General features: G+C 39.0%; 1 protein-coding gene across 3 annotated transcripts; it reads left to right on the top strand.

Moving 5' to 3' along the window:
* The first annotated feature begins 6287 nt into the window (after nt 1–6287).
* Nucleotides 6288–24920, top strand: Cdc7 (cell division cycle 7). 3 transcript variants are annotated; one of them, XM_042683572.1, is made up of 12 exons: nt 6288–6372; nt 7049–7229; nt 10615–10698; nt 11043–11178; nt 13208–13301; nt 13388–13530; nt 14381–14627; nt 16223–16318; nt 17080–17258; nt 18146–18228; nt 20578–20727; nt 23501–24920. In XM_042683572.1, the coding sequence occupies exons 2-12, from the start codon at nt 7115–7117 to the stop codon at nt 23893–23895; spliced, it is 1722 nt and encodes a 573-aa protein (XP_042539506.1). In that variant the 5' UTR covers nt 6288–6372; nt 7049–7114; the 3' UTR covers nt 23896–24920. The 3 variants fall into 3 exon arrangements, with proteins under 3 accessions (XP_042539506.1, XP_042539515.1, XP_042539514.1); XM_042683580.1 differs by having other exon boundaries at nt 6308–6372; nt 7068–7229; XM_042683581.1 differs by lacking the exon at nt 16223–16318.
* The last annotated feature ends 548 nt before the right edge of the window (nt 24921–25468 follow it).

The following is a 25468-nucleotide window of genomic DNA, read 5'->3' as shown; positions in this document are numbered from 1 at the left end:
TTCCCAGTGTTTTAAAAAGGAATTTCCTTCCTGGCCTTAAAGAACTAAATGCTGCCCACATTGTGTCATTTGTAGAGTTGATGGGTTACAGCCTGCAGGGCTGTGGAGGACTGGGGAAGAACAGATGGTTGGACTCAGATGAACCAAGCCTGACTCCCTAAACTCACTTTCATGTCTAGCCTCTCTCAGCTGTCACCTGGAAGCGTTATGCTCTCCAATGTTGATGGAGTACCAGAAAATATTGCTCTCCTCTATGGGGTGGGGCTCCCTTTGGAGAGTGCCAGGTCCAGCTCTGCAACAACCCCACATAGTACTGTCCCTCCAAGACTTACAGGACTCTTCAGAGATCTGGGTAAGAAAGAGGAGAAGGAGAGGGAAAGTAGGATGGAAAGAAAGAAAAATCAGGAGAGGAATCTCAGATAAGACAGTACTCATAAAAGAGGGACAGATGTTAAGATCTGAGTATGAGAAATATATTAGAGTAAGAATAGACTTGAGGCCTCATGGCGGATAAGAGAACTTCATTTGCAAAAAGTTTTATTTCAGGAAAAATGGAAAGGCTTACAGATGTGGCAGGAATGTTTTATACAATTCATCACTTTAAGTGTTATTTAAATGATTTACCTTAAATCTCATTATTTTAAATAAAATACAATTATATGGTATGAGATTCAAAATAAATGCAGTGAAAGGCAAATTTCCCTCAATTCTATTTTTTTTGTCCAAATGTCTTTGTTCCAAATTGTTTTCATGTCCACTTAGCAATGTTCCAGTTACATGTGAGGAAGTGAAGATATGTTTTACACAAATGTACCACTAACATATGTTGTCTAATCTTTACTTTTATTATTAAACAAAATATCCTAGTAACATATGAGAACCTGCCACATTCTCTTATCAATCCTGTCCAGCCAAAAAATATTATCAGGAATGATTTATTGCTTATTGCAACAATGCAAACAGATAATCATGGCTATCTCAGTAAAAGATTTAATATAGGAACAAAGGAGTCTATTAGGTGATTTGGGAGATGGCTCACTATTTGTGAGGGATCACTATATATATATTTTTTAAACCCATGATACAGTGAAGCCGCTGAGTAGCAGTATTAGATGGTCATTCCTCACTATATCCCAGTTTACTTATTGCTACTTCATGGATTTTCATCTATTGCAAGGGTCTCTGGAACGTAACTCCTGGGATAAGTAAGGGATCACTTGCACTTCACAAAAGAAGATAGGCAATTAGCATGCCAACAAACAAAAAAATGATCAACATAATTTATCATTAGGAAAATCTCCAATGAGATGTTGCTATGCACCTATTAGAATAGCCAACATGAAAAAGACTGACCTTACTAAGTGCTGGTGAAGATGTGGAGGACCTGGAACTCTTACACATCACTGGTAGGATGTAAAAGGATACAACTGCTTTGTAAGTTTAGCTTTTTTCTTAGAAAGTTAAAAGATATATTATCTTAATCAGCTACTTGATTCCTAAGTATTTACTAAGAGAAATGAAATATATGCCCACACATATACAAATGATTGCAACGTACACTGTGATTTGATCATATTCACCCCTTCTATGACTCTCTTTATGCCCCCCCCCTTCTCCAATTCCCCTCTCCTTTAACTTTCTTGCAAAATTTACCTGGGTTTCATAATGACTTTTTCATATGTATTTATAAGGTACTTGAATCATAGTTCATTACGTCCTCTCTTTTTCCCCTTCTACCTTCCACTGCAAAACAGATATTTATGTCCTTTCTTTTTTTTCCTCTTTTGTTTTGTTTGTTTGTTTGTTTTTTGTTGTTCGTGGGGCTTGAACTCTGGGCTTGGATGTCTCTTTTGTTTTAAACAAATTTCACATATAAAACTGTGCAGTATTTGTCTAAGTCAGATTTATTTCACTTAGCAGCATGATCTCTAGGCTCACCCATTTTCCATAAGTGACAGAATTTCTTCTTTCAGACTTAATAATACTTTATTGTATATATAGACCACATTTTCTTTTTTTATGAGTACATTTCTTATCAAGCATTGTAGCCTCCTCCTTTGTTTCCCCTTCCCATCCCTTCCCATCCTCCCTCTGCCCCCCACCCAATCCTCCCCCCCCCCACCAAAGTTGTAAAGTTCGTTTTCAACATAACGACTTGTACATCTCATTGTTGCAATGGGTCCACCTGTATCCCTATTTAAATGATTTGTTTTTCCCCTTCCTCTCCACAAATTATACCGACATCAAATGCAGTGAAAGCAGGAGTTATACCGTGGGGGAGGGACATACAAAGCAACAAAGAAATAGACCACATTTTCTTTAGTCAGTCATCTGTTGATATACACCTAGGCTGATTCCCAAGGTGGGCTGTTGTAAATAGTGCTATAATAGACCTGGGTATGGTAGTGTCTCATGGCATGCTAACATTCCTTCAGGTAGATGCCCAAGAGCGGTAGAGTCAGATAGTTCTGTATTTAATGAGAGTGCTCCATATTGATTTTCATAGTGGCTGCACTAATTTAATTACCATCCATAGCACTCATTTCCTCCACATCTGTGCCAGTATTTGTTTTCTATTGTTATTGATAGTAGTTGTACTGAGTTTGAACTCAGGGACTTGTACTTGCTAGGTAGGCACTCTACCACTTGAGCCATACCCCTCCTCCTTCTTAGCTTTATTTTTTTAGATAAGGCCTCACATGTTTCCCCCATGGCCAATTTCAGACCTCAATCTTCCCTGTCAGTTCTTCTGCTTGTGTTTTGTTCTGTTTTGGTCAGTCATGGGGCTTGAATGCCTGGGCCTTGGTACTGTCCCTGAGCTCTTCGGCTCAAGGCTAGCACTTTACCACTTGAGCCACAATGCACTTTCAATTTTCTGGTGGGTAATTGGGGATAAGAGTCTCATGGACTTTCCTGCCCAGGCTGGCTTTGAACTGTGATCCTCAGATCTCAGCCTCCTCAGCACTTAGGATTACAGGTGTGAGCCACCAGCACCCGGCTTTATTAACATTTCTTTATGTGACTATTTTTCATTGGCCTTATTTATTCTAGTAAATAATATATTCTCAAAAAGGACAGTGCTTACAAACACATGCACACACACAGATGGTAGTACACAGACAAGTAAATACTCCCTAATCTCACTAAATATCACAGGCAAGAGAAATTCCAGAGAAGTATGCAGTAGCTTTGGAATTTTGGGAATCTTTTTGTTACCTTTAAGTAGTTGTGCAAAGGAGTTGTCACTCAACAAAGCAGTTTATGAGTACAGTGCATCTTGATCAATGTCACCCTTTTCAACATTCTCACCAGCCCCTCCCAACTCCTTCCCAACCCCCTTCCCTCACTTGTCTTATTTTTTAGGGTATATATTGAATTTTTTTTGCCATTTAACACAGCAGTTTATGTACACAATCCATCTTACTCTGTCATCCCATCAACATCCTCACCCACTTTTTACCCACCTCTTCCATTCTTTTTCTTAGTTCTGTGGTATATACTCTTGACTGTATTTTCCCCATTCCCTCCCTCTAAGAGTTGTTACTGAATCTGAGATTAAGATATCCAGCCAGTAGTCTAGGATACTTGGTTCTTAAAGAATGTTAACACATTGTAATGATATTTAGAAATACACTGATTTCCTTCATAGAACATCCTAACTTCTTATTGTAAAAGAGTAAATACAACATCAAAACCACAAAATGGCATAGAAAGTGGAAGTAGAAATATCCAATAATACATTTATTCCCACAAGGAAAAAAGGAAGGAAGGAAGTTTTATAGTACTGATAATATGACTAATTAAAAATTTCTTAGGTATAACTCATCATTGAACTCAGGGCATGCTCATGCTTGCTAGAAAATACTCTTCCACTTCAATCATGCAGACACTTCTTTATACTTTAGATGACTTTTCTGTTAAGGTCTCATTCTCCCCGTTCTGGGCCAGTCTGGGACCACACTCCTACTTAGGCTTCCCATATAGCTGAGATTACAAGCGTGTGCCCAGCCAAAAATCTATGATGATAGCTTTATCATTTTGGATGGTTTGCTCAAGTAAAATGTGAAGTTTAAGGAAACTTAATCTTCATTTTTTGATATGCATGGTGACCATTCAAGGAGAAACTGTAGTGGAAATGTGGTGGAAGAAATGCTTTGCCCAGGGGGATCACTACAAGGAACTTGTCTTGTAAAGTTAACGTGCTCTGACAAGTTCCAGATGTCTTTCATGCAACTGGAAATACTGAGATACTGGTACCTAGCATAGGTCTCAGAGATACAATCTCTGCTGTATAGAAGATGAATGCTTACACGATCACTGTCTGTTCTAGGATCTAAAAATAGACTGTATGTTGGTTTTGTAAATTTTCTTTTTAAAAATCTGGTATTTGAGATGTTATGCTTTGTACTTCATAGGCAAGAAGGTATTACTTGTTCTAATTCTTAGGTCTTAGGTCCTTCTTTTCCTTCTTCACATTGTCAACTTTGTAGTGTTGGCTATGAGAGAGGGCTTTTAACCTTTCTTCCTTCCCTTCTTCCCTCCCTCCCTCCAAAACTAACTTCTTCCTTCCTTCTTTCCTTCCTTCCTTCCTTCCTTCTTCCCTTCCTTCCTTCCTCCCTTCCTTCCTTCCTCCCTTCCTTCCTTCCTCCCTTCCTTCCTTCCTTCCTTCTCCTGTCTCCCTTTCTTCTTTTCTGTCTTCTCCTTTCTCTTTCTTTTATTTTTGGGTGTGTTTGCCCTGGGGCTGAAGCTCAGGGCATAGTGCTCTCACTTAGCTTTTTGTGTTCAAGGCTGATATTCTACACTTGAGCTACAGCTCCATTTCTGTTTTTTTTTTGGGGGGGGGGGACTGCTTAATTGGAGATAAGAGTCACACAGGTTTTCCTGCCCACTGGCTTCAAATTGTGATCTTCAGATCTCACCTTCCTGAATAGCTAGGATTACAGGTGTGAGCTACTATCCAGCAAGCTCTATATTCTTAACTCTGAGAGAGTCTAGAAGGCAAGAGGTGCACTTTAGTTCCCTAGAATATATTCTTTGAGAATTACAGTTACCCTTCTAGAGAGATGAGTAGAAGGGGGTATTTTGAGGCAGTAACTCTGGTCTTAAAAATAGATGTAACTTCCAGCTTTGTTAAGATGTGACATCATTTATAGATTCCAGTACTGTCCTTTTCAGGTAGTGAGGGGCAAAAGAATGTATTAGAATTATTAGTAACAACAAAGAATTTGAATTGTTAAGAAGGATTAGATGCTGAGTGCCTGTGGCTCAGGCCTGTAATCCTAGCTATTCAAGAGGCTGAAATCTGAGGTTTCAGTTCAAAGCCAGCTGGGGCAGGAAAGTTGGTGAGTCTCTTATCTCCAATTGAGTACCAAAAAGCTGGAAGTAGAGTTGTGGCTCAAGTATAGAGTGCTAGCATTGAGTAGAAAAAGCCCAGGGACATCACCTAGGACAAGTTCAAGCCCCACGATGGGCAAAGAAAAAGGAGGAAGGAAGGAAGGAAAGAAGGAAGGAAGGAAGGGAGGGAGGAAGGGAGAGGGGGGTAGATATGCCTGGTACAAGTGGCTCACACCTGTAGTTGCTACTCAGAAGCTGAAATCTGGAGAATCGGAGTTAGGCCAGCCCAAGCAAAAAAGTTCATGAGACCCCATCTGAACAGAAAAAGCTAGGCAGGAGTCTGAAGAGTAATGCAGCATTATCATCTTTTTAAGTCCTATTTCTTCTACTTTCTTTTCCTTCTTTATAGCAAGTATTAGATTATGATCATAGGGGAAAGGGAACAAAATATCTACTATGAATTAAATGATGTGTTTCAAGTCCAGGCATGAACAAGAGCCAGTGTTCTCCAGTAGTGTTCTGAGCCTGTACAGCTCATGCCAGTCACCCAGAGAGGCTGCTGAGCTGTAGATGGGTGTCTGGGTGCCTGGGATATCCTCAGCTGGGACAGAGATGTGCATAAGGTGCAAATAGAGCCTAGAGGAGGGGATGCTACTACTTAACTGCCTGGGGAGAAAGTAGATTAAGTAAAATAACTGATATTTGCCTGAGCACTGGTTTGGAGTCAGGGTTATTTGACATTTTCACACCCAAACAGGCAATATTGTTTGGTGCAATCCCAGTTTGCACGGCTCCAGGAATTATTACTTCACGACTAACCCGCGAACTCCCCTTACCACCGCACGAGAAGCAATCGGCGCATGCGTACTCTAGCTAGCCGGCTGCGCCAAGGGCTTCGCAGCACGCGTGCGTACTCCGAAAGGCGGGAGGCGGAAGTACTGCGCAGGCGCGATAAGGCCGGCTTGCCAAGGGCTGGAGCTGCCGGGGGCGACCGCCCGGACGTCTAGGGGCGCGGCGGGAAGCGTACTCCCCTAAACCGTGAGTTTCTGTCTGTTCCTGTTGCGGAAGTGTGAGGATGTGGGAAAGAATTGTGCAGGGTGGCTTCGGTTTGCTCGCAGCGCAGCTCTTCCCTTCTCCCTATGCTCCTCTTCAGATTCCCGGGCTCGTGGCGGGAAAGCCTCGCGCGTGCGCAGTGCGCCTCCGCTTGGCCCGGGCCGTCCGGGCTCTGCGGCGCCCGGGGCTGGTGCTCCCCGCTCGTCAGCCCGCGCGCTTTGGGGGACGCTGCGGCGCTCCGGGGCCGCGCTCGCGGGGCCGGGGAGGAGCTGCGGGGCGTTTGCTTTCCGAGGATGAAGGGCCGCCTCCCCGGCGATTTTCCTCAGGCCCAGCCCCCGTCCCCGCCCCGCCTCTCCCGCCGTCCCTCCCCGGGGTCTCCCGCCCTGGCGGGTCCCGGTGCACTTCTACCGGCGGCGGCTGCGACGTCTCCTCCCCGGCCCTTTCCTGGTTTCTCTAGGTAGTGAAGTTAGCAAACGGAATTTCTTAGGAATGGCCTCCGTTTTCCTTCCCTTGGGGATTTGGGCAACCTCGTGCGATTCTTTTTTTTTTTGCCCTGGGAGGAGCAAAGGCACTGCGGAGTGCTCAGTTGAGTTATTCCAAGGTGTCGGGGTGCTTAGCTCCGTCATTCAGCTGTGTCTTTACTACTGTTCGGTTTTCACAGCTGCTTTGCCCCCTCCGAGGACCCGGCTCCTCAGCTGCTGACATCGGGCATGCCGGTGGTTCTGTGATGGAGGAGACTTTGGGGATCAGGACGGGCGAGCCCATGGCTTTGTCTCCCCAGCCTGACCCCGTTCAGGCTGATGACACGGTAAAAAAGCACGCACAGAGTTATAAACTTTCAGGTATGTGTTTGATGCCCAGCTCGAGAGGTACACGGGCATCCTGTCTGTATTTTCTATTGAGCTGTGTGTTTCTATAGGAGCATCTTACAAATGTATGGAGAGGCCTAAGACCTGGTTTTAGGACCCGATTGCATTTCAGGAGAGTTGTGATCCAGTGTTACCAATTTCACGTGGAGTTGCTAAGGTCCCACATTAGTGATTGGCTAAAAAAAAACACAAGTTTTGTTGATGTCCAAAAAAGGAATTCCTCTTTCCAGGCCCGATTTCCTCATCGCACTGCACTGAGCTTGGTTTAAGAAGTTCAAGCTGGAGGGATTATTGCTTTATCCAAAAGCAGAATCGACTGGCAAAAAAAAAAAAAAAAAACAAAAACAGTGAAATGTGTGTAGCAGTAGTAAAACACCATAGCTCCACGCGTTCCTGCAGAAGTGTTTGAAGGCCTTGCACATTCACATGTGTACCTTCATTCCTACTTCTGGCACAGTTTGTGTGTGTGCGTCTGTGTGCCAGTTCCTTATGTTCTTTTTCCCCAGAGAGTAACGGAAGAAGCTGCTTTTCCATATTTACCCTAAACAAATATAGTGATAATCCAAAATATCCTTTGACCTTTCATTTATGAAGTGGACTTTATAGGAACACCACAAGACTTTAACCAAGTGCTATAAAAGAGGGAAAAGATCTGAAAAGAGAATATGTGTGAAAGGGTTTGAAACTGTCTGAAAGTGTTACTGGGCAGAGTAGCATTATGATAACAGATAGCTGATACTTCAGTACTGCAATAAAGTCTGAAGATTCTTATTTGGTTCATTTTGCATCCATTTGTTTGTTAGCTTTTGTTATTTCTTCCACCTGTTTTATTTTCATGAACTTATATCAGACAGAGGTATTTGGGACACATTTTAAAAAACTTTTTGTTAATAAGGTTTAAACTTAAGGCCTCATGCTTACTTGGCTATCCCTTAAATCATGCCTCCAGTCTTGCTTTTTTTCATACTCTTCCATCCAGGCTCGCTTTGAACCTCAGTCCACTGTATCTCAGCCTCTTGAGCAGCTAGAATTACAAGCATGAACTGTTTATTATTACTATTATTAACATATATTAGCAATAGAAGGGTGAGGGAGAATTTCATTATGACATTTCCAAGCATGATATAAGCCTGAAAGGTTTTGTAAAGTATATTCGGTAAGTATTCAGTACATGATTTAGTGGTACTGTATCTGAACTTGACCTCACTGTTGGTCTTGCTTGTTCAGCTGATGCTGTTTACCATGTGAACCATGCCTCCCACCCTATTGCTTGCTGGTTAATTAGACATGGAATCTCAGGACTTTTCTGCCCAGGCTTGCTTCTGACTGAGATTTAGCCTCCTGATTAGCTAGTATTATAGACAATGAACTAGTAATATGCTTTAACAAGATAAGTCTGAGAAGTGGAAGTGTGACTCAAATGTCAAAACACCATCCTTGAGAGAAAAAAGCTAAGGATAAATTCAAGCTCCAGTAACCAGCACCAAAACAAAAAAAACAACTTCATAAACAAAGACAATAGATATATCTAAGAGCTCCTCTGGGGAGCTCCTCTGTGAATATTTAATACATAAAAATTAACTTTTGTGGGGGAGGAATTGTACTGAGGCTTGAACTCCAGATCTTGGGGCTGCCTGGCAAGCTGTCTACCATTCCAACTACTTCCTCCTGGTCCTTTTTTGCTTTCTTTTTTTTAGATACTTTTGCCAACTTTTTCATCCATAGTAGCCTCAAACTGCAATCCTCCTATCTTGACCTTTAGTATAGCTGGGAACTTAAACATATGCAGTCATACTTAGCCCTACACATGAAACTTTCCTAAGCTGTAAGATTTTTTTTTTTAATTTAATTTAATTTTATTTGTGAACATACTGTACAGAGGAGTTACAGTTACATGGACAGGATAATGCGTACATTCCTTACCAAGCATTGCAGCCTCCTCCTTTGTTTACCCTTCACATCCCTTCCCAGCCTCCCCCCTCCCCCCCAATCCCAATCCTTCTCCTTTCCCCCCCCCCCCCCCCCCCCCCGCACTCCCCCCCCCCCCCCTCGCACCAACGTTGTAAAGCTCGTTTTGGACATGACAACTTGTACATCTCATTGTTGCAACAGGTCCACCTGTATCCTTAAACAACTGGTTTTTCCCCATCTCCTCCACAAGTTATACTGACATCAAATATAGTGAAAGCAGGGGTTATACTGTGGGGGAGGGACATACAAAGCAACAAAGAGATAATCTTATAAATGTGTTAGAAACACACGCATGAAAGAAAAAAACATTAAAATACACATCTAAGGGTTCATTTTCCTGACATCACATTATCTGACCTTTTCCGCTTGACTCATACATATACTAGATATTACAAATAAGGGAAACCATGGGACCTACGTTTCTTTGGGCCTGGCTTACTTCACTTAATATAATTTTTTCCAAGCCTTTCCATTTCCTAACAAATGGGGCAATGTCATTCTTTCTGATGGAGGCATAGAATTCCATTGTGTATATATACCACATTTTCTTGATCCATTCATCTACTGAGGGGCATCTGGGTTGGTTCCATATCTTAGCTATGGTAAATAATGCTGCAATAAACATAGTTGTGCTGGTAGCTTTAGTATGGTCTTGTTTGTAAACATTTGGGTAAATGCCCAAAAGTGGCATTGCTGGGTCATAGGGGCCTAAGCTGTAAGATTTTGTATCACTGGCAAGGAAGTAGTTTTCAGGAACATTTTATTGTGTCTTTGTTATACCATCTGGTGATTGCAGCTTAAATTTGTTTTTTGTTGTTGTTTTCTTCATTTTTATTTTATTTTGTCTTTTTACTCTGTTGCTTAGTCTGGCCTCAAACCCTTGGGCTCAGGTGTTTTTGCCTCAGCCTCCTGTGCAGTCTCCAAGTAGGGACTACAGGCATGTATTGCCATGTCCAGCGTAAGTTATATAGAAATTTAGTATCTTCATTTTTAAAAAAGGCCAAATATGTAAAAACAATATATCTATTAGTATGTAGTTCCAGTGAAGTAGCAATTTGGTCTATGCAATTCTGAGATTTTTGTATTTTTCTAGTTAAAATACATGTACGTAAGTTATAGCTATGGATGGGTTTATGGTTATTCAAATAATATTAAGATTTGTGAAGACATTGTTAGATCTTATTTCATTTAAACTTAGAATCTGTAGCCAGGTGTGAAGATGTACACCTGTAATCCCAGCACTGGGGAATGAAGTGCCGAAGGTTTGGGATTTCATGGTCAGCCTGTGCTCCATAGTGAGATGCTATTGCAAAAAAAAAGAAAAGAAAAGAAAAACTGTAAAATATCTCTCATTGATTGTAACTATAAATTCTTGTTTCTTTCATAGGAGTTAAAAAAGATATTGAGAAGCTTTATGAAGCTGTACCACAGCTTAGCAGTGTGTTCAAAATTAAGGACAAAATTGGAGAAGGTAATTTGGGGGTTTACATGATTAGCTTTACAATGTTTTTTTTTAAATAAAAACATAATTTTGATTTTCATAATTATTTCTTAAAAAAATACACTTAAAAAAATACTCAGACCATAATACTATTTACTGCTAGTTATAACAGCTTTTCTCCCCCCCCCCCCCCCCCCACCCTGGGAAAAAGTATAAGCCATGAACATTTTACAGTAAGATGAACATTCCTTTTTTATCTGTTAGGTCATTAAAACCATTTGCCAATCAGTTTAAAATGTTTTATTAGCATTTCCTGTTATTTCATTGACATTTTTTAAAGCTGTATATCGAAAATCTTGTCAATTGTCTTGCAGGCACTTTCAGCTCTGTTTATTTGGCCACTGCCCAGTCACAAGAAGGACCTGAAGAGGAGATTGCTCTAAAACACTTAATTCCCACAAGTCATCCTGTCAGAATTGCAGCTGAACTCCAATGTCTAACAGTGGCTGGGTAGGCCATTTAGATTCATCTTAATTGAATTGTCTGTGTCTCACTTTACAGTATGTTAAACTAGGTGCTTCACAGGAGTAAAGACAGTGTGTGAGAACTGAATGTTTTTCGGTCAGTTGTCTGTGGTTGCTAGGAATTTGCTGAACTTTGACTGGTCAGTGAGATAGCTGTGGATTCTGAGAGTGGGGGTGGGGGAGATCCACCTTGAAGCCCAGCATGATTCCTCTCTTCTTGTACCGCTTTTTTGGGGGGGCATCTTTACCAAGTCATAAAGCTTAGCTTCCACAGTGTAAATTTCTTTCAGTGTGAGGAACTTCACATGCTGCCATGGCTATTTAAGCTGTGTCTCATATTTCATTGAGAATCATAGAATCATTTGGCGAATCTTTCTCCTTGCTTTCGCTCCGGTAGGTGGATCCTGTCAGCATGTAGACGTGTGTTTTACTCTTCCTGAATTCTCCATCCTCGCCCACCCTTTCTCAGCAAGATTTTAAGAAATTATCTACACATACTATTCTTACCTCCACACCTCCCTTTCATTCAGTGTGGTACTGCTTGCTTCTCTGCTAAACTTTAAAGTCAGCCAAGACTGTAGGCATCATTTTGACACAATGGACTTTTTAAAAATCGACACAGACTAATTGCATATCGGTACCTTATAGTACTGCAGATTGTACATTCATAATGGCATGAGGGTATGGCTCAGGTGTAGAGTTCCTGCCTAGCAAGCACGAGTTTAAACCTTAATAGTGCAGCACAGTTAGGTAAGTGGTCTTTGTGTTCTGCTCTACTGTATCCTATTTTCCTTCCTCACCTCCTATTTTGTCTCTGTCTTTGTATTTAAATTACTCTGGAAACACGTTGGTTTCTCATTGTCCAAGTAAGTCTTCCCTTAGTCCTTACTGTGGATCTCCTCTTCCTTTATCAGGCCTTCTTTTGTTGTCACTTCCTTGGTTCCGGCTTCAGACTTGTTTTCCCAGGCTCAGTTTTCTCTTTTCTCTGTTCATTTTTACATTAGCTATTATTTCTTTCTATACCTTGACTTCCAACTTATTTTGGTGTCTCTATTAAAATTATGAGATCTTGGTTTTAGGTGCTTCTTGGCTAGATTGTTGATAGTAACACTGTTCTCACTCAAACACATACACTGCAAATCATACTGCACAGTGGTGAGGAACATAGATCTTGACCAGACTGCCTGCATTCTAATCACGTCTCTAAGACTTAACCATTTTAGTAACCATGGGGAACTGTTTTGTCTCAACTTTCCCATCTGCAAAAATAAAAGGGGTGTGATAGAATAATAGCACCTTCCTCTTTATGTACTTGTAAAGATTAAATGAGTTTGTTAATACATATGAAGTCCTGCCTTAGAGTTTCAATACAATAAATAAATGAAGAGCTTCAATAGTCAGTAAATGTCACCTGTTTTTTTGTATTACTGTTAACATCTGCTACGAAGTCTTTTTACTTCAATCCTGTTTGTGTTTTCCTTTCCTTCTTATTCTGCCACATCCCTCAATTAAAACTATAGTTATCACTAGATACCGGTAGTTCACACCTGTAATCCTAGCTACTCAAGAGGCTGAGATCCCAGGATCCCAGTTGAAAGCCAGCCTGGTCAGGAAAGTCCAAGAGACTCCTCTCTCCAGTTAATCAGCGGAAAGCTGGAAGTACAGCTGTGGCTCAACTGGTAGAACTCTATCCTTGAGTCAAAAAAAAAAAAAAAAAAAAAAAAGGCCAAGGACAGCACCTAGGTGCTGAATTAAAGCCCTAAAGCTAATCCCCCCCCCCAACAAAATACTATAATTATCTCATTTTAATTATTATAATAATATGGTGCTATTTTGTTTTCTCTTTTCTACAATTAAGTATTTCTGCTGTCCAGTATGATGTGTAAGCCAGGTTTCTAGCAATAGGTTTGCATAGCTAAAATTACCCTTTTTTTTTTTTTTTTTTAACAAGGCATAAAATTGTATTCAGTTAATATGACCTTTCTTGTAAAGTTCTTTGCACATTGTTCCACTAGGGGGCAAGACAACGTAATGGGAGTTAAATACTGCTTTAGGAAAAATGATCATGTGGTTATTGCAATGCCATATCTGGAACATGAATCCTTTTTGGTAAGTTTTTAGTATTTCTTGAATGTTTACTGGCTAAACGTTTAATTGGAAACAATATTGTAACCTCACTCGTTATTGGATTTTAGGACATTTTGAATTCTCTTTCCTTTCAAGAAGTTCGGGAATATATGTTTAACTTGTTAAAAGCCTTGAAGCGCATTCACCAGTTTGGTATTGTTCACCGTGATGTGAAGCCCAGCAATTTTTTATATAATAGACATCTGAAAAAGTAAGTATGGCGATTCTAGAAGTCATTTACTCTTAGTAGAATCTGCTATAGAATCTATCTCTTAGATGGAGGACATACTGCAGCACCTATACACAGATGATTTCCAATTAAAATTTTGTCCCTGGGGAAAGAAAATGCAATGAGGAAAATTATATTAGTAAAGCAATGTACATCCTTACATAGATTTCACACCATGGTTTAACTGATGCGTTACTAAGCTAAAAGTGATTTAGAATCTGTCCTTTTTGATCTTGCAAGTGTTTCTTACAAGTGCTTCATTTTTTTGTACCAATAAATGAGAGATTTGGACAGCAATTTTCTGTTTATATTTTTATGCTGATTATATGTATTTATACACATATACACAGAAGTGTTATAAACAGAAAATAATATTTAAGTTAATTATACAAATAGATCATACTGACTATATTAAGAATATAGTTTTTTCCCTTGGGCTTTTATACTTTTGACTTTTTAAATTTCTTCCCCTTGTATAATTAGAACTTAACTGCTATACTTTGATCTCTGCCATTATCGAACACAAAGGATTTTGCTTTATTATGCATTCCTCTTCTGCCTTCTTGTCAGCACAAGCCATGATAGGGTAAAAAAAAAAAACAGGAGAAAAAAAGCATGCTTGATTAATTGGTTAAGGGATACATATTTCCTTATTTTTCAGTCTTAGCTTTCAAGTCCTTACTTTGTCTGGGAAATTCATTTTGATTTTTTTTAAAGAAACAATATAAATTGTTAAGAATGCCAGTTTCTATGAATATAATCTGAGACTATTTCAATGTTACTAAGTTTTCATTCTTACAAGGAAGTAATAACACTTAATTTTATTTCATAGGTATGCTTTGGTAGACTTCGGTTTGGCCCAAGGAACTAATGATACAAAAATAGACCTCCTCAAATGTGTTCAGTCTGAAGCACAGCAGGAAAGCTGTTCACTAAACAAATGCCGTGGAATCACTGGAAACAAGACTGCGTTGGGTGGTTCAGCGCCTAAGGGTGTAGATCCACAGGCCGCCACAAAGCCTGCCAAAAGACCCTGTGCAAACGAGCACATTCAGACTAAGCAAGGAAAAGATGGAAAGGTTCTACCTTTTATATATATTTTTTTAAATTCTAGCACTGTTTTAGAAAGATACTTATCCAGCAGAAGGAGATAAAAATTCTGAGATAGAACTGGATGCGTGACTCATACCTGTAATCCTAGCTACTTTCTCAGGATGCTGAGATTTGAGGACTGTGGTTCAAAGCCAACCTAGGCAGGAAAGTCTATGAGACCCTTGTCTCCAATTAACCAGCAGAAAGTCAGAAATGGAGCTGTTCCTCAAGGACCTGCTTTGAGCCAAAAAGCCCAAAGATAGGGCCCAATCCCTGAATTTAAATCCCAGGACCAGCACCAAGAAAAAAAGTTGGGGTAATATTGCATTTAGAAAGATTTCCTTTTTTTCTTTTTTTGTTGTATTTGTTGTATATATTCAGTTGATTAGGTTTCCATTAAAATTTGTACTATTTTCTTTTTTTTTTTTTGTCGGTCGTGGGGCTTGAACTTGGCCTGGGCGCTGTCCCTCAGCTCTTCAGCTCAAGGCGAGCGCTCTACCACTTGAGCTACAGCGCCACTTCCGGTTTTCTGGTGGTTTATTGGAGATAGGAGTCTCATGGTCTCTCCTGCCCGGACTGGCTTTGAACCGCGATCCTCAGATCTCAGCCTCCTGAGTAGCTAGGATTACAGGCGTGAGCCACCAGCGCCCGGCAACTATTTTCTTTTACTATTTCTTTTTTCTTTTTCTTTTTTGGTTGGTTATGGGGTTTGACCTCAAGGCCTGGGTGCTGTCCCTGGGCTCTTTTGCTCAACTACTACTTTGAGCCGTAGCGCCATTTCCTGTTTAATTGGAGATAAGAGTCTCACAGACTTTCCTGCCCCAGCTGGGGTCAAACTGCAATCTTCAAATCTCAGCCTTCTGAGTATCTGGGATTATAGGCATGAGTTAACAGCACCAGGCTTTTTACTATTTAAAAAGTGAATTTTTTTACTTTACCAGTTTGTAATATCTCTGTCATATAGTAAGATATTACATTCTAAGATAAAAATGGAATAGGCTAGGGCTGGGAAGGTGGCTCAGTGGTAGAGCGCTTGCCTTGCATGCATGAGGCCCTGGGTTCGATTCCTCAGCACCACATAAGCAAAAAGAAAAAAGCCGGAAGTGGCGCTGTGGCTCAAGTGGTAGAGCGCTAGCTTTGAGCTGAAGAGCTGAGGGACAACTCCCAGGCCCAGAGTTCAGGGCCCACGACTGGACCCCCCCAAAAAAAGAATTAAGCTAAATATTCCCTGCATGTTATAAAGTTCAGATTGATTATCTTTTTTAAAAGAAAACATTAGCTGTAGGGGAAAAATTCTGAAGTGTCTATCTCCATTTTAGCAGCACAGCAAAACATAATGTCTGTACAGGTGGTTTTTGAATTTTATACAGATATATTTGTGGATGACAATAACATTGTATGGCTGCTACAAATTCCATCTAGACTCTTTTCTCCTTTCGCAGAAGTGTTTTGGTACCTGGGAATGCCTTGAATGTTTTTTGTTTCATTTCACTTTTAACTCTTTCCAAACCGTCAGAGTACAGCTGGCAGAAAGTGTATACAGATATAATCCTTACTTTCCTTGTTTTTGTTGGTATTATAGGAAGGATCTGTAGGCCTTTCTGTCCAGCGCTCTGTGTTTGGAGAAAGAAATTTCAATATTCACAGCTCCATTTCACATGAGAGCCCTCCAATGAAAGTAAGTAATGTAGCTTCCTAGTGCAATGGCCAGTAGGTCGTACACAGAAGGGAATTTAGGAATGACTAGCTTAGCATCATTAACTAAAGTTTGGCTTTGCTAAGAGGTATTACTGCTTTGAGCATTTAGGCAACATTTTTATTTCTTCCAGTTTTTTGTTTTTTTTTTTTCCTGAACTTCTCTGGTAGAATTTTTTTAGATCATTTTTGATTAGCTGTTGCTATTCTTGCCCTGTAGGAACATAGAGACATTGGTAGAATCAATATCATTACTAGAGTGTGAGCTCTCAGTGCCCAGCAGTTCTGACATATAGTTGATGGAATGAAGACGTTTGTAATGTTAACAGAACTGTCTTCACTGTTAGATTTTAAACTGACTTATGATACCTTACAACAGCCAGTAGCTTGAATAACAAGTTGAAAGTCTGACTTTAACCAATGAAACTGTGCCGTTTACAGCTCTGAAATGGAGTTAGACACTGTAACGTAACTTATAATTTTATAGTCTATCAAGAACAGTTTTAAATAAGGTTTAAATCAAATATTTACCAAAACTAGTTAGTAAATTTTAATGGGTTACTTGACAGAAAACCTCCAAAAGACCTCAAACATTTCAATGGGCAGCTCTTTTTATTTACATTCCAAAGCACATTCAGAACTTTGAAAAGTTATTCTTCTGCTGTTCCTTTTTGCTATGCTAGCATTTGAAGGCATCACATTAGAAGTCATAAAAATAGAAAAATCTGACTTTTCTTTTTATAGCTTATAAAACACTCAAAGACTGTGGATGTAGTATCAAGAAAGTTAGCAACAAAAAAGAAGCCCAATTCTACGAAAGTGATGAGTGGTGGTGTGATAAAGAAAACTGCCAGTTCTGACTCAGCCCACTCGACTTGTGACTGCTATGCCACAGATAGAGTCTGCAGTGTTTGCCTCTCAAGGTAACGAATGTGTCTCAGTAGTCAGTAGAGTCACCAGAGTGCCGCGAGACAAGATTCAAGGTTATGTTGATTTTGTGGGCAGTTGAATGAGTGAAAGAAGGAAGCATAGATTGTGAACTGCATGGACACTGATTCTTTTAATAATGCCTTAAGGAGCAAATGAGAACTGTTGTCATACATTGTTTAACACACACTTATGTGGCTTGCTGGAAAACGCATGTGCTCTCATGTGCAGATAATATGGGGGTGGCAGAGAACAGCGTCTTGAGAAGCCTAGAATGAACACATTTTGCTGGTGATATAAAATCTGTTCTGTTTTCATTTTTGTCTGTGTAGAATCAATAACCAGAATATTACAAGTCCCTTCCTTACCCCTCTCTTTGCCTCATGGACTTTTTCCTTTCCTTCAGGATGCTTTGATCAAACATTTTCTGATTAACTCAAATGTATAAGTGAATAAGTGCATTAATAATTCATTACCTCCAAACAAATTAATTTTTATACTGCCATTTTGTGGGTCTTCTTTAATTCATTACAAAATTATCTTCAGGTTGTTGTATAGAGTTGTTGCATATCAGCATGTCAGTTTATAAGTGCAATGCATCTTGATCAGTGTCACTCACTTGCATCATTCTCCCTCTATTTTTTTGTTATGGCTTTTATCATCTACTATCTCTTTTTGTAATTGGAAATTATCTGAAAACCTTTCTGGAACTAAAATGGGAGAAAAATTATTAGAGGCAAAATCTTGGATGTTTATCAAATTGCTTTATCATTTTTATTGAGGTAAAAGCCAAACAAAGCACTAAATTGATAAGAATTTCTTGTTTTGGACTTAAATAATAAGCTTTAATATAACAAGAGAAATCTTGTTTTCTTATCCTAAGGCGTCAGCAGGTAGCCCCTAGAGCAGGAACACCAGGATTCAGAGCACCAGAGGTCTTGACTAAGTGCCCCAATCAAACTACAGGTATGTCCCACTAGAAATGCAGCACCCAATTCAGATGGATTTATTCCATTTTGTGATCTTTATCTATTTATGATTGATAAACTAAGAAGCTTTGGCCATGTGGTATTCCCAATTTTAAGATAATGTTATTTATGAACATTTCTGCTTAATGTTCCTTTTTTCTTTTTAAGCAATATATTTTGCTTATCTTGTTTACAAGGTGACTTTACTAGTAATTTTGTCATTATCACCTTGTGGAGGGAAAAATAACATGTAATAGATTTGCTAACCTTAGAATTGTTGCACTTCCATTTGTTTACTTAATACCTCAAAAAGTTTTTTGTAGTGTAGACACCATTGTATGTGATACAATTATTTTTTTGTGCCAAGTATGTTAGTGCATGACTGTAATCCCAGCTATTTAGGAAGTGGAGATGAGATTATCAATTCAATGGTTAGCAAGAATCTTCACAAAATTAAGCACAAAGGGAGTAGGGGTCTGATTCAAGTACTAGAGCACTTGTCTAACATTTGCAAGGCCCTGGGTTCAATCCGTGTGTGTGTGTGTGTGTGTGTGTGTGTGTGTGTGTGTGTACATATACAGAAAACAGATTTTAAGTATACTGTTAACAGATTTTGAAAAAGAAAGATGATGTCTATGACGTAAAAAGTTGTTATGGAGCTGGTCTCCTGGAGACATCTTGATGAATGACAGATGAGTCCTTTTATGCACTTGGGTTATGGGCTTTGATGAAATGCAGTCATTCATTTTTGTTTTGTCTTTGCTAATGATGAGGCATCTGCTCACTTTCTAGTTAAGATACATTCTCAAATAATTGCAAAATTGTCTGTTGAATATGATGTTAAACTGTAGTAATATATGTGTGCATGTATACATATGTATATACACATACGCACATATATATATATATATATATATATATATATATATATATATATATACTTAATCCAAAGCAGTTATGAAAGGACATTTCTGGAAGAGATGACGTCTGAGAGGACTAAATCACAGTTGAGGATGTATTGATTATGAGCTGAGAATGAAGAAAGAGCATATTCTAGCCATAGAGGAAACTGAAAGATGGAAGTCAAGAACTGTTTAGACATTAACCTAGAAAGAGGTACACAAGGTCAGATCACATTTCTCAAACAGCTTAGACTGTGTATATAGAAAGAAAGGAAAGAAACTTTTCAAGGCAATTTATATTCTATATATAGATCATTCTGGCAGGTGTACAGAAAGGGTAGATTTTGGAGCGTGTGGCCTATATTGATTTAAGTGGGAGATAAGGAAACCATAAACAAGGGCATCGGCAACAGGAATGAAAGAAGGTAAAGAATTGGAAAGGCAGAGTTTCGTAGGCAATTGGATATCAAATATGAGTCTGAGGTGGTAAGGGAAAAGGGCTTTCAGGATGTTTACTACAAGATTCCTAGATTGAAGGACTTGGTTGTGTACCACGATGAATAAAGATGTATCTGTTTTACAGGGAAAGGTAAAATTGGATTGGTAGCATAAATGGTTTGCGATATTTGTGGCACATCTGAATAGATACATCCCACATAAGTCTGTAGCTCAGGGAAGGAGCTGGGCTGGGAACACAGTTGAGCATCATTATTACATAAGCAGTAGGTACAGCTGTAAAATGGGTGGAACAATCAGGAGAGTAAACAGGGCAGAGATTGGGACTCTGAGGAAAGGAACCTCAACACTTAGATCATAGAAGTAGGCAAAGGTACAGAACTCAGATCAGCAGCCAGTGGAATATTGGGTAATAACCTAGGACAGTTTTTAATTTAATTAAATTTTAAATTAAATTAATTAAAAAATTAAATTAGGACAGGAAAATTTTAACAGAAAGCTGAGCCCATCTGTTTTGTTTTTTCGTTTGGTTGTGTTTATTTTTGTGGTGTTGGAGTCAAACCCAGGGCCATCACCTAATAAGTCATCATGTTCACCCTAAGCTCTGTGGGTATCTACGATTGAGAGGAAGGTGGGTGGGTGGTTCCAGGCTAGCCACCATTACATGGAGGTAAGCTGGATGCCATGACACATACCTGCCATTCCAGCAATGATGGGAAGCCTAAAATAGATGTGTGTTCTGATGCAACATCCTATCTCAAAAATGGTTAAAAAAAAAAATGGGGTTGATGGTATAACTCAGCAGAAGAGTTCCTGCCTAGCAAAACCAAAACCCTACTCCAGAATTATTCAATCAAAATCTCAGTAATTGAGACTGAGCCTCAATTTAAAGCCTTCCTGAATGATTGTAATGCAAAACAAAAACCTAGAACTATTTATGTAGATGATGACATTTTGGACATACTTAAAAAATTTGTTTTCTGTTGCAGCAATTGACATATGGTCTGCAGGTGTCATATTCCTTTCTTTGCTTAGTGGACGCTATCCATTTTATAAAGCAAGCGATGATTTAACTGCTTTGGCTCAAATTATGACAATTCGAGGATCCAGGGAAACAATCCAGGCTGCTAAAGCTTTTGGTAAGCATTTTTATATTATAGAATAAAACAGATGTCTTTGATTATCTCCTACAAACTGCTTACTTGATCATAACAAAATCCTCTTTACAAATAAGCATACTCAGTGTTCATAAAATTCTGTAAGGAAACTTTTAAATAGCCTGAAAATGCTTTCACGTAAGAAAATAATTCATTATTCTTCTCTAAACATGTCACCCTTTAATCTTATTCAAGCATAGAGTACTAGTACCCAGTATTTCAAGCATAATTTTACGGTTATTAAAAAAACCTGAACGCAGCTTGCCGCCTCGGTGTTTATCATATAAGCACAATCATAGCTGATACCTTGCATGGATTGAGTGTGAGGAGAGTGAGCTGGCAATGTGGAGCATCCCTATGGATGGTTAACCTTAGAGAAACTGGGCTTCCCTGGGCCCATCCCAGGAACAGCAGGTCTTACCCAGGGGTTCACAGCAGAATTACCTGACAGATTTCAAGATTTCCTCCCCATCTGTCCCTCGAAAATGTGAGTCAGAAAAATATGATAGTTAGAAAAGCTCCAGGTTTCTTAGCTGATGATATATTTGTTTTGGGGGAGCTGTTTTAACAAGAACTACTTCTAGCTAAGAACTACTGCAAACATGATTGCTCCTTATTAGCCACCGGGTCGTAGTTTAATCCACATGAGAGACTCTGGGATGATTGATAGGAAAGTCTCAGAAGTCCCCCACAAAAATTTAAAAAAAAAAAATACTTATCTGCAGCAGTAAGTTCACAATGTATCTGTATTTTACTTATCTAAGAAGCTTTTATTGAGGATAATAGGATCATATTATACACACAGGGAAAAGTGACTGAATGGAAAGTAAGATTGTTGTTGTCTTAATTTTTGGATATTGCATCATAATAAATGCTTATCCTCTGTTAGACAAAAATCCATCTCTTAGGGAAGTTGATGAGCATGAAGTTTTATTCAGCCATCCTCAAAACATGTTGTTGAATTGCTTGAATTTCCACCATTGGTAGCCAAAGTAGTCATGAGGGCAACTGCAACATCTGACACAAAAATACTCCAGGGCAAGTCCCATGAGAACAGGCAAGAAATCTTAGGGTAAGTTCTGTAGTGATTTCAGTCAGATGTTACTCTAACTTTGAGTTGAGAAGCTTCAAAAGTTTAACATATACAACTCTGTGAAGACACCTGAGATTTTCAGTGAGAGCTACTCTTGTATTGTAACCTGTCTTACTGTCCTTGGCCTCTGGCCCATGGTTTTGTATTGAATCAGTTCAAAAGAAAAGCTTATGCTAGAATAAATTCCTGAACTTGTAGTAGGCTGGGACAACATATTTAACAGAATGTTCAGATTGTTTTCTGTAAAGATTTTAAACATACCCTCTCTTTGGTCATATACAAATAATTTAGGCATACTATATGCTGTTAATTGTCATGACTTCAGAGTAAGCTTGCAAGTTAAGAAATAAAACTATATGACTAGTCTTCTCTGACTAGATCATCCTAAAGAAAGTGGGAATGATAGCTTTTAAAGTAAAAAAGCTTTGGCATTCTGTAGCTTCTCAAACTTAGCTTGCAGAGATGCATTTTTTTTTGCTGTCTTCTTGTCTGTCCTGCTCCATTATCCTGCTTTAGAAGTAGTACATCAGTACAGTACTTGTACCAGTGTATGTCAAGGAAAACTTCTTATTATCTAGATTGCTGGTTGACAGTTTGTATACTCCAGGAATGGAGCTAAATGTTGCACAATTCATTGTTTAGCATCACATTGCTGTTTAATAAGGAAATAGAAGGCACAAATAATAAGGAAATAAATTACAACATCTATGTATTGTATCCTTAATGTAAATTTAACTTTATATTTCCTGTGTCTGACAAAAAGCTGATGGGAAGTTATCTTCAAGGTATTTTAATTTTAAAAACAAATTCAATTTGCAAACTAATTCATTCAGGAACATTAATGGAGTTTTATCTATGCCAGATACTATAGTGAGTCCACTTTCAAAGAGGTTAAGTTCTCATGAGGAGAAGAAAATATTATCAAAAATGAATGGTATTAGGAAGACAAAGGGATTGAATGGGGGGTTCATTCAGGTAGGATAGGTTGGTCAGGAAGAACATCTTAAGAAGAGATGCTCAAATTGTTTTATTCTAGTGTAATACATTAACCGAGCACCTCATATGTGCCAATGTATAGGTCTGGGGACCTGAAAGAAATAAGACAGCCTTATAGTCAAAAGAATTTACTGTCTGACATTTATTTTTTATCAGCTATGACATAGGATAGCAAAGGAACTTTTTGTAAGTTATGACAGAAACTTAAGATTAGTTCTCTCTGACATGATTCTTAAGCTAAATAGTGAGGCATGTCAGCGGGTGCCTTGAGCACACACAGGTGTGGATCCTCCAAGCGAAGTCAGGAGCCCTTGCATAGAAGCTTGGAGGGGGTGGAGGATGGAAGCTGCGGCTAGTTTAACATCACAGAGAGGATAAAAAAGAAGCTGAAGAAGTTGACAGTCAGGTGAGTGCCTGGCATAGCTTAACTACTGCTTTCCACTTACTAGCTCTTACTTTATGGTTTGGACTTCCCCTGGTATATATAGTTCAAATACAACTTGAAAATACCATGTGATACTTTTTATCCCATACTCAGTAAATATATACATAAAGACATATGGCTGAGCTGGCATGCTTCTCAGAAGAGATGCTTTAAATATGTTTAAGTGAGATGTGTTGGATATGTTTAAGTGATAAAGTATTTGTTTTTTCTTTCTCTGATAGGCAAATCGATATTATGTAGCAAAGAGGTCCCAGCACAAGACTTAAGGAAACTCTGTGAGAGACTCAGAGGTCTGCCTTCTAACACTTCCACATTAGCAAGTGATACACAAGGGCATGCTTCTCCCAACCCGGCTTTTTCAGAGAAGACTGACCATAAGGCTTTGTATCTGGAACACGCGTCTCAAATGCAGCACTCAGAGAATTCCTTATGTAAAGGGGACCATAATGGACACAGGAGTCGTTTTGGCGAGTATACGACCAATTCAGAAGGCTGGGATGAAGTCCCCGACGAAGCCTATGACCTGCTCGATAAACTCCTAGATCTGAATCCAGCTTCAAGAATCACAGCAGAAGAGGCTTTGTTGCATCCATTTTTTAAAGATATGAGTTTGTAACCATGGTTCTTCATTTGGTGTTAGAGTGGTGTATTGTGAAGTGGACTGCCACAGTTCTTTGTTAAAAAAAACACACACAGGTTTTTGTTTAGAGAGCAGAGCAGGAAGAATAATTTGAATTTTATTATATTCTCTGGGGGCAGACTATAAAACACAAATTAAGACGACATCAAATGCCTGGGAGAGTTCTTACAGCATATGAGTTAAACTCACCCATGCCGAATCAGATCTTTTGTTTCCCTAATTGCTTTTTACTAGCATGTGCAGAAAAGGGAGCTTGGCCACTAGGTCAAGGTAAAGTCTTAAATGAATGCATGTGATAGCGGAAGTAATGAGTTAGAAGACTTCATTTCCTGATTCCCTAGAGCAATGTGTCCTTTTGGAAAATTCAGCCTGGTACTCAGTGACAGTTTTATAGGCAAAGAAATTAATTTCCTTTTCCAGAGGTATATATTATACCTTTGATGAACACTAAAACAATTATTAAGATAGTATTGGTTATGGGGCAAAATTTCACTTAAAATTGAATTTATCCATTTAAAAGTATTTCATAAGAGCATTTTATTTGTGTAAATTGTCATGTTTTCTTGATTTTTCTTCCTTCTCTGCCTTCCTCTAACACATTTTCCTTGGAAATCACATGGTGCTTACTACAGAATATATCTGGGTGCTCTAGTATACGTTATATAGAGTTACAGTAAGGAATTTAATTATGTGCACACTAGTGGATAAGAGGAAGCCTTCAGGACCAAGGTGAATATTAATCATCCATAGTGCTGATTTTTCTCTCCAGTGTATTTTATTATCTCCACACTATCTTAGATATAATTAGGTAGCTATTAGAAAGCAAAGGAGGCATCAGATTGAGAATATGACTGGAGATGTTTCTTGTGTGCCTAGAGCTATGCAGATTTCCGCATCCTGTTTTCATCATCCTGGTCTTGCTCACAACAGACTAATTACTGGAGTCTTAAGGTGGGTTGGAAAGAGAACTAATGAAACATGCAAAGCAGGAAGGGACCCAAGAAAGAGGCTTAGATATTTACATTCCAAAGTGATCTATATCAATGACAGCATGCCACACTACCTGAGAGGTAAGTCTGGGGAGGGTAGGTCTGCTGAAACATTTCCCATTTATGCATCATGGATTATAGAAACAGTTTAACAACTATCATGTATTTCACTTGTAGACATTGATCAGCATGTCTACCTAATCTATTTGGTATATATGTACATATATATGTGTGTATATATGGCATATATGTATGTAATCGTTGATCTGTCAAGTTACTTTTTGAAAAAACTAATGTTTTAGAATTTGTATTAAAATAAAATTCTTTTATATTTTTACATCAGACTTCTCATTGAATAAACAGCAGTGTAAGCCAGGTGTGTGGTGATGCATGCCTGTAGTCCCCGCTTGGAGACTGAGGCAGGAAAATTTGCTGCAAGCCCAGGAGTTTAGGGGTAGTTTTGAGCATTATAGCAAGGGCGTTTTGTTGTTTGTTGTTGTTCTTGTTTTAAGCTTTAAAGTATTGAGTACGGGGAATATTTCCCACCTGAAATTTATGAA

Source organism: Dipodomys spectabilis, unplaced genomic scaffold (assembly GCF_019054845.1).
Source record: "Dipodomys spectabilis isolate Male_0828 unplaced genomic scaffold, ASM1905484v1 ptg000002l, whole genome shotgun sequence".
Lineage (NCBI taxonomy): Eukaryota > Metazoa > Chordata > Mammalia > Rodentia > Heteromyidae > Dipodomys > Dipodomys spectabilis.
Note: the sequence above shows the minus strand (reverse complement) of the source record. Positions and strands in the feature narration are given on the sequence as shown.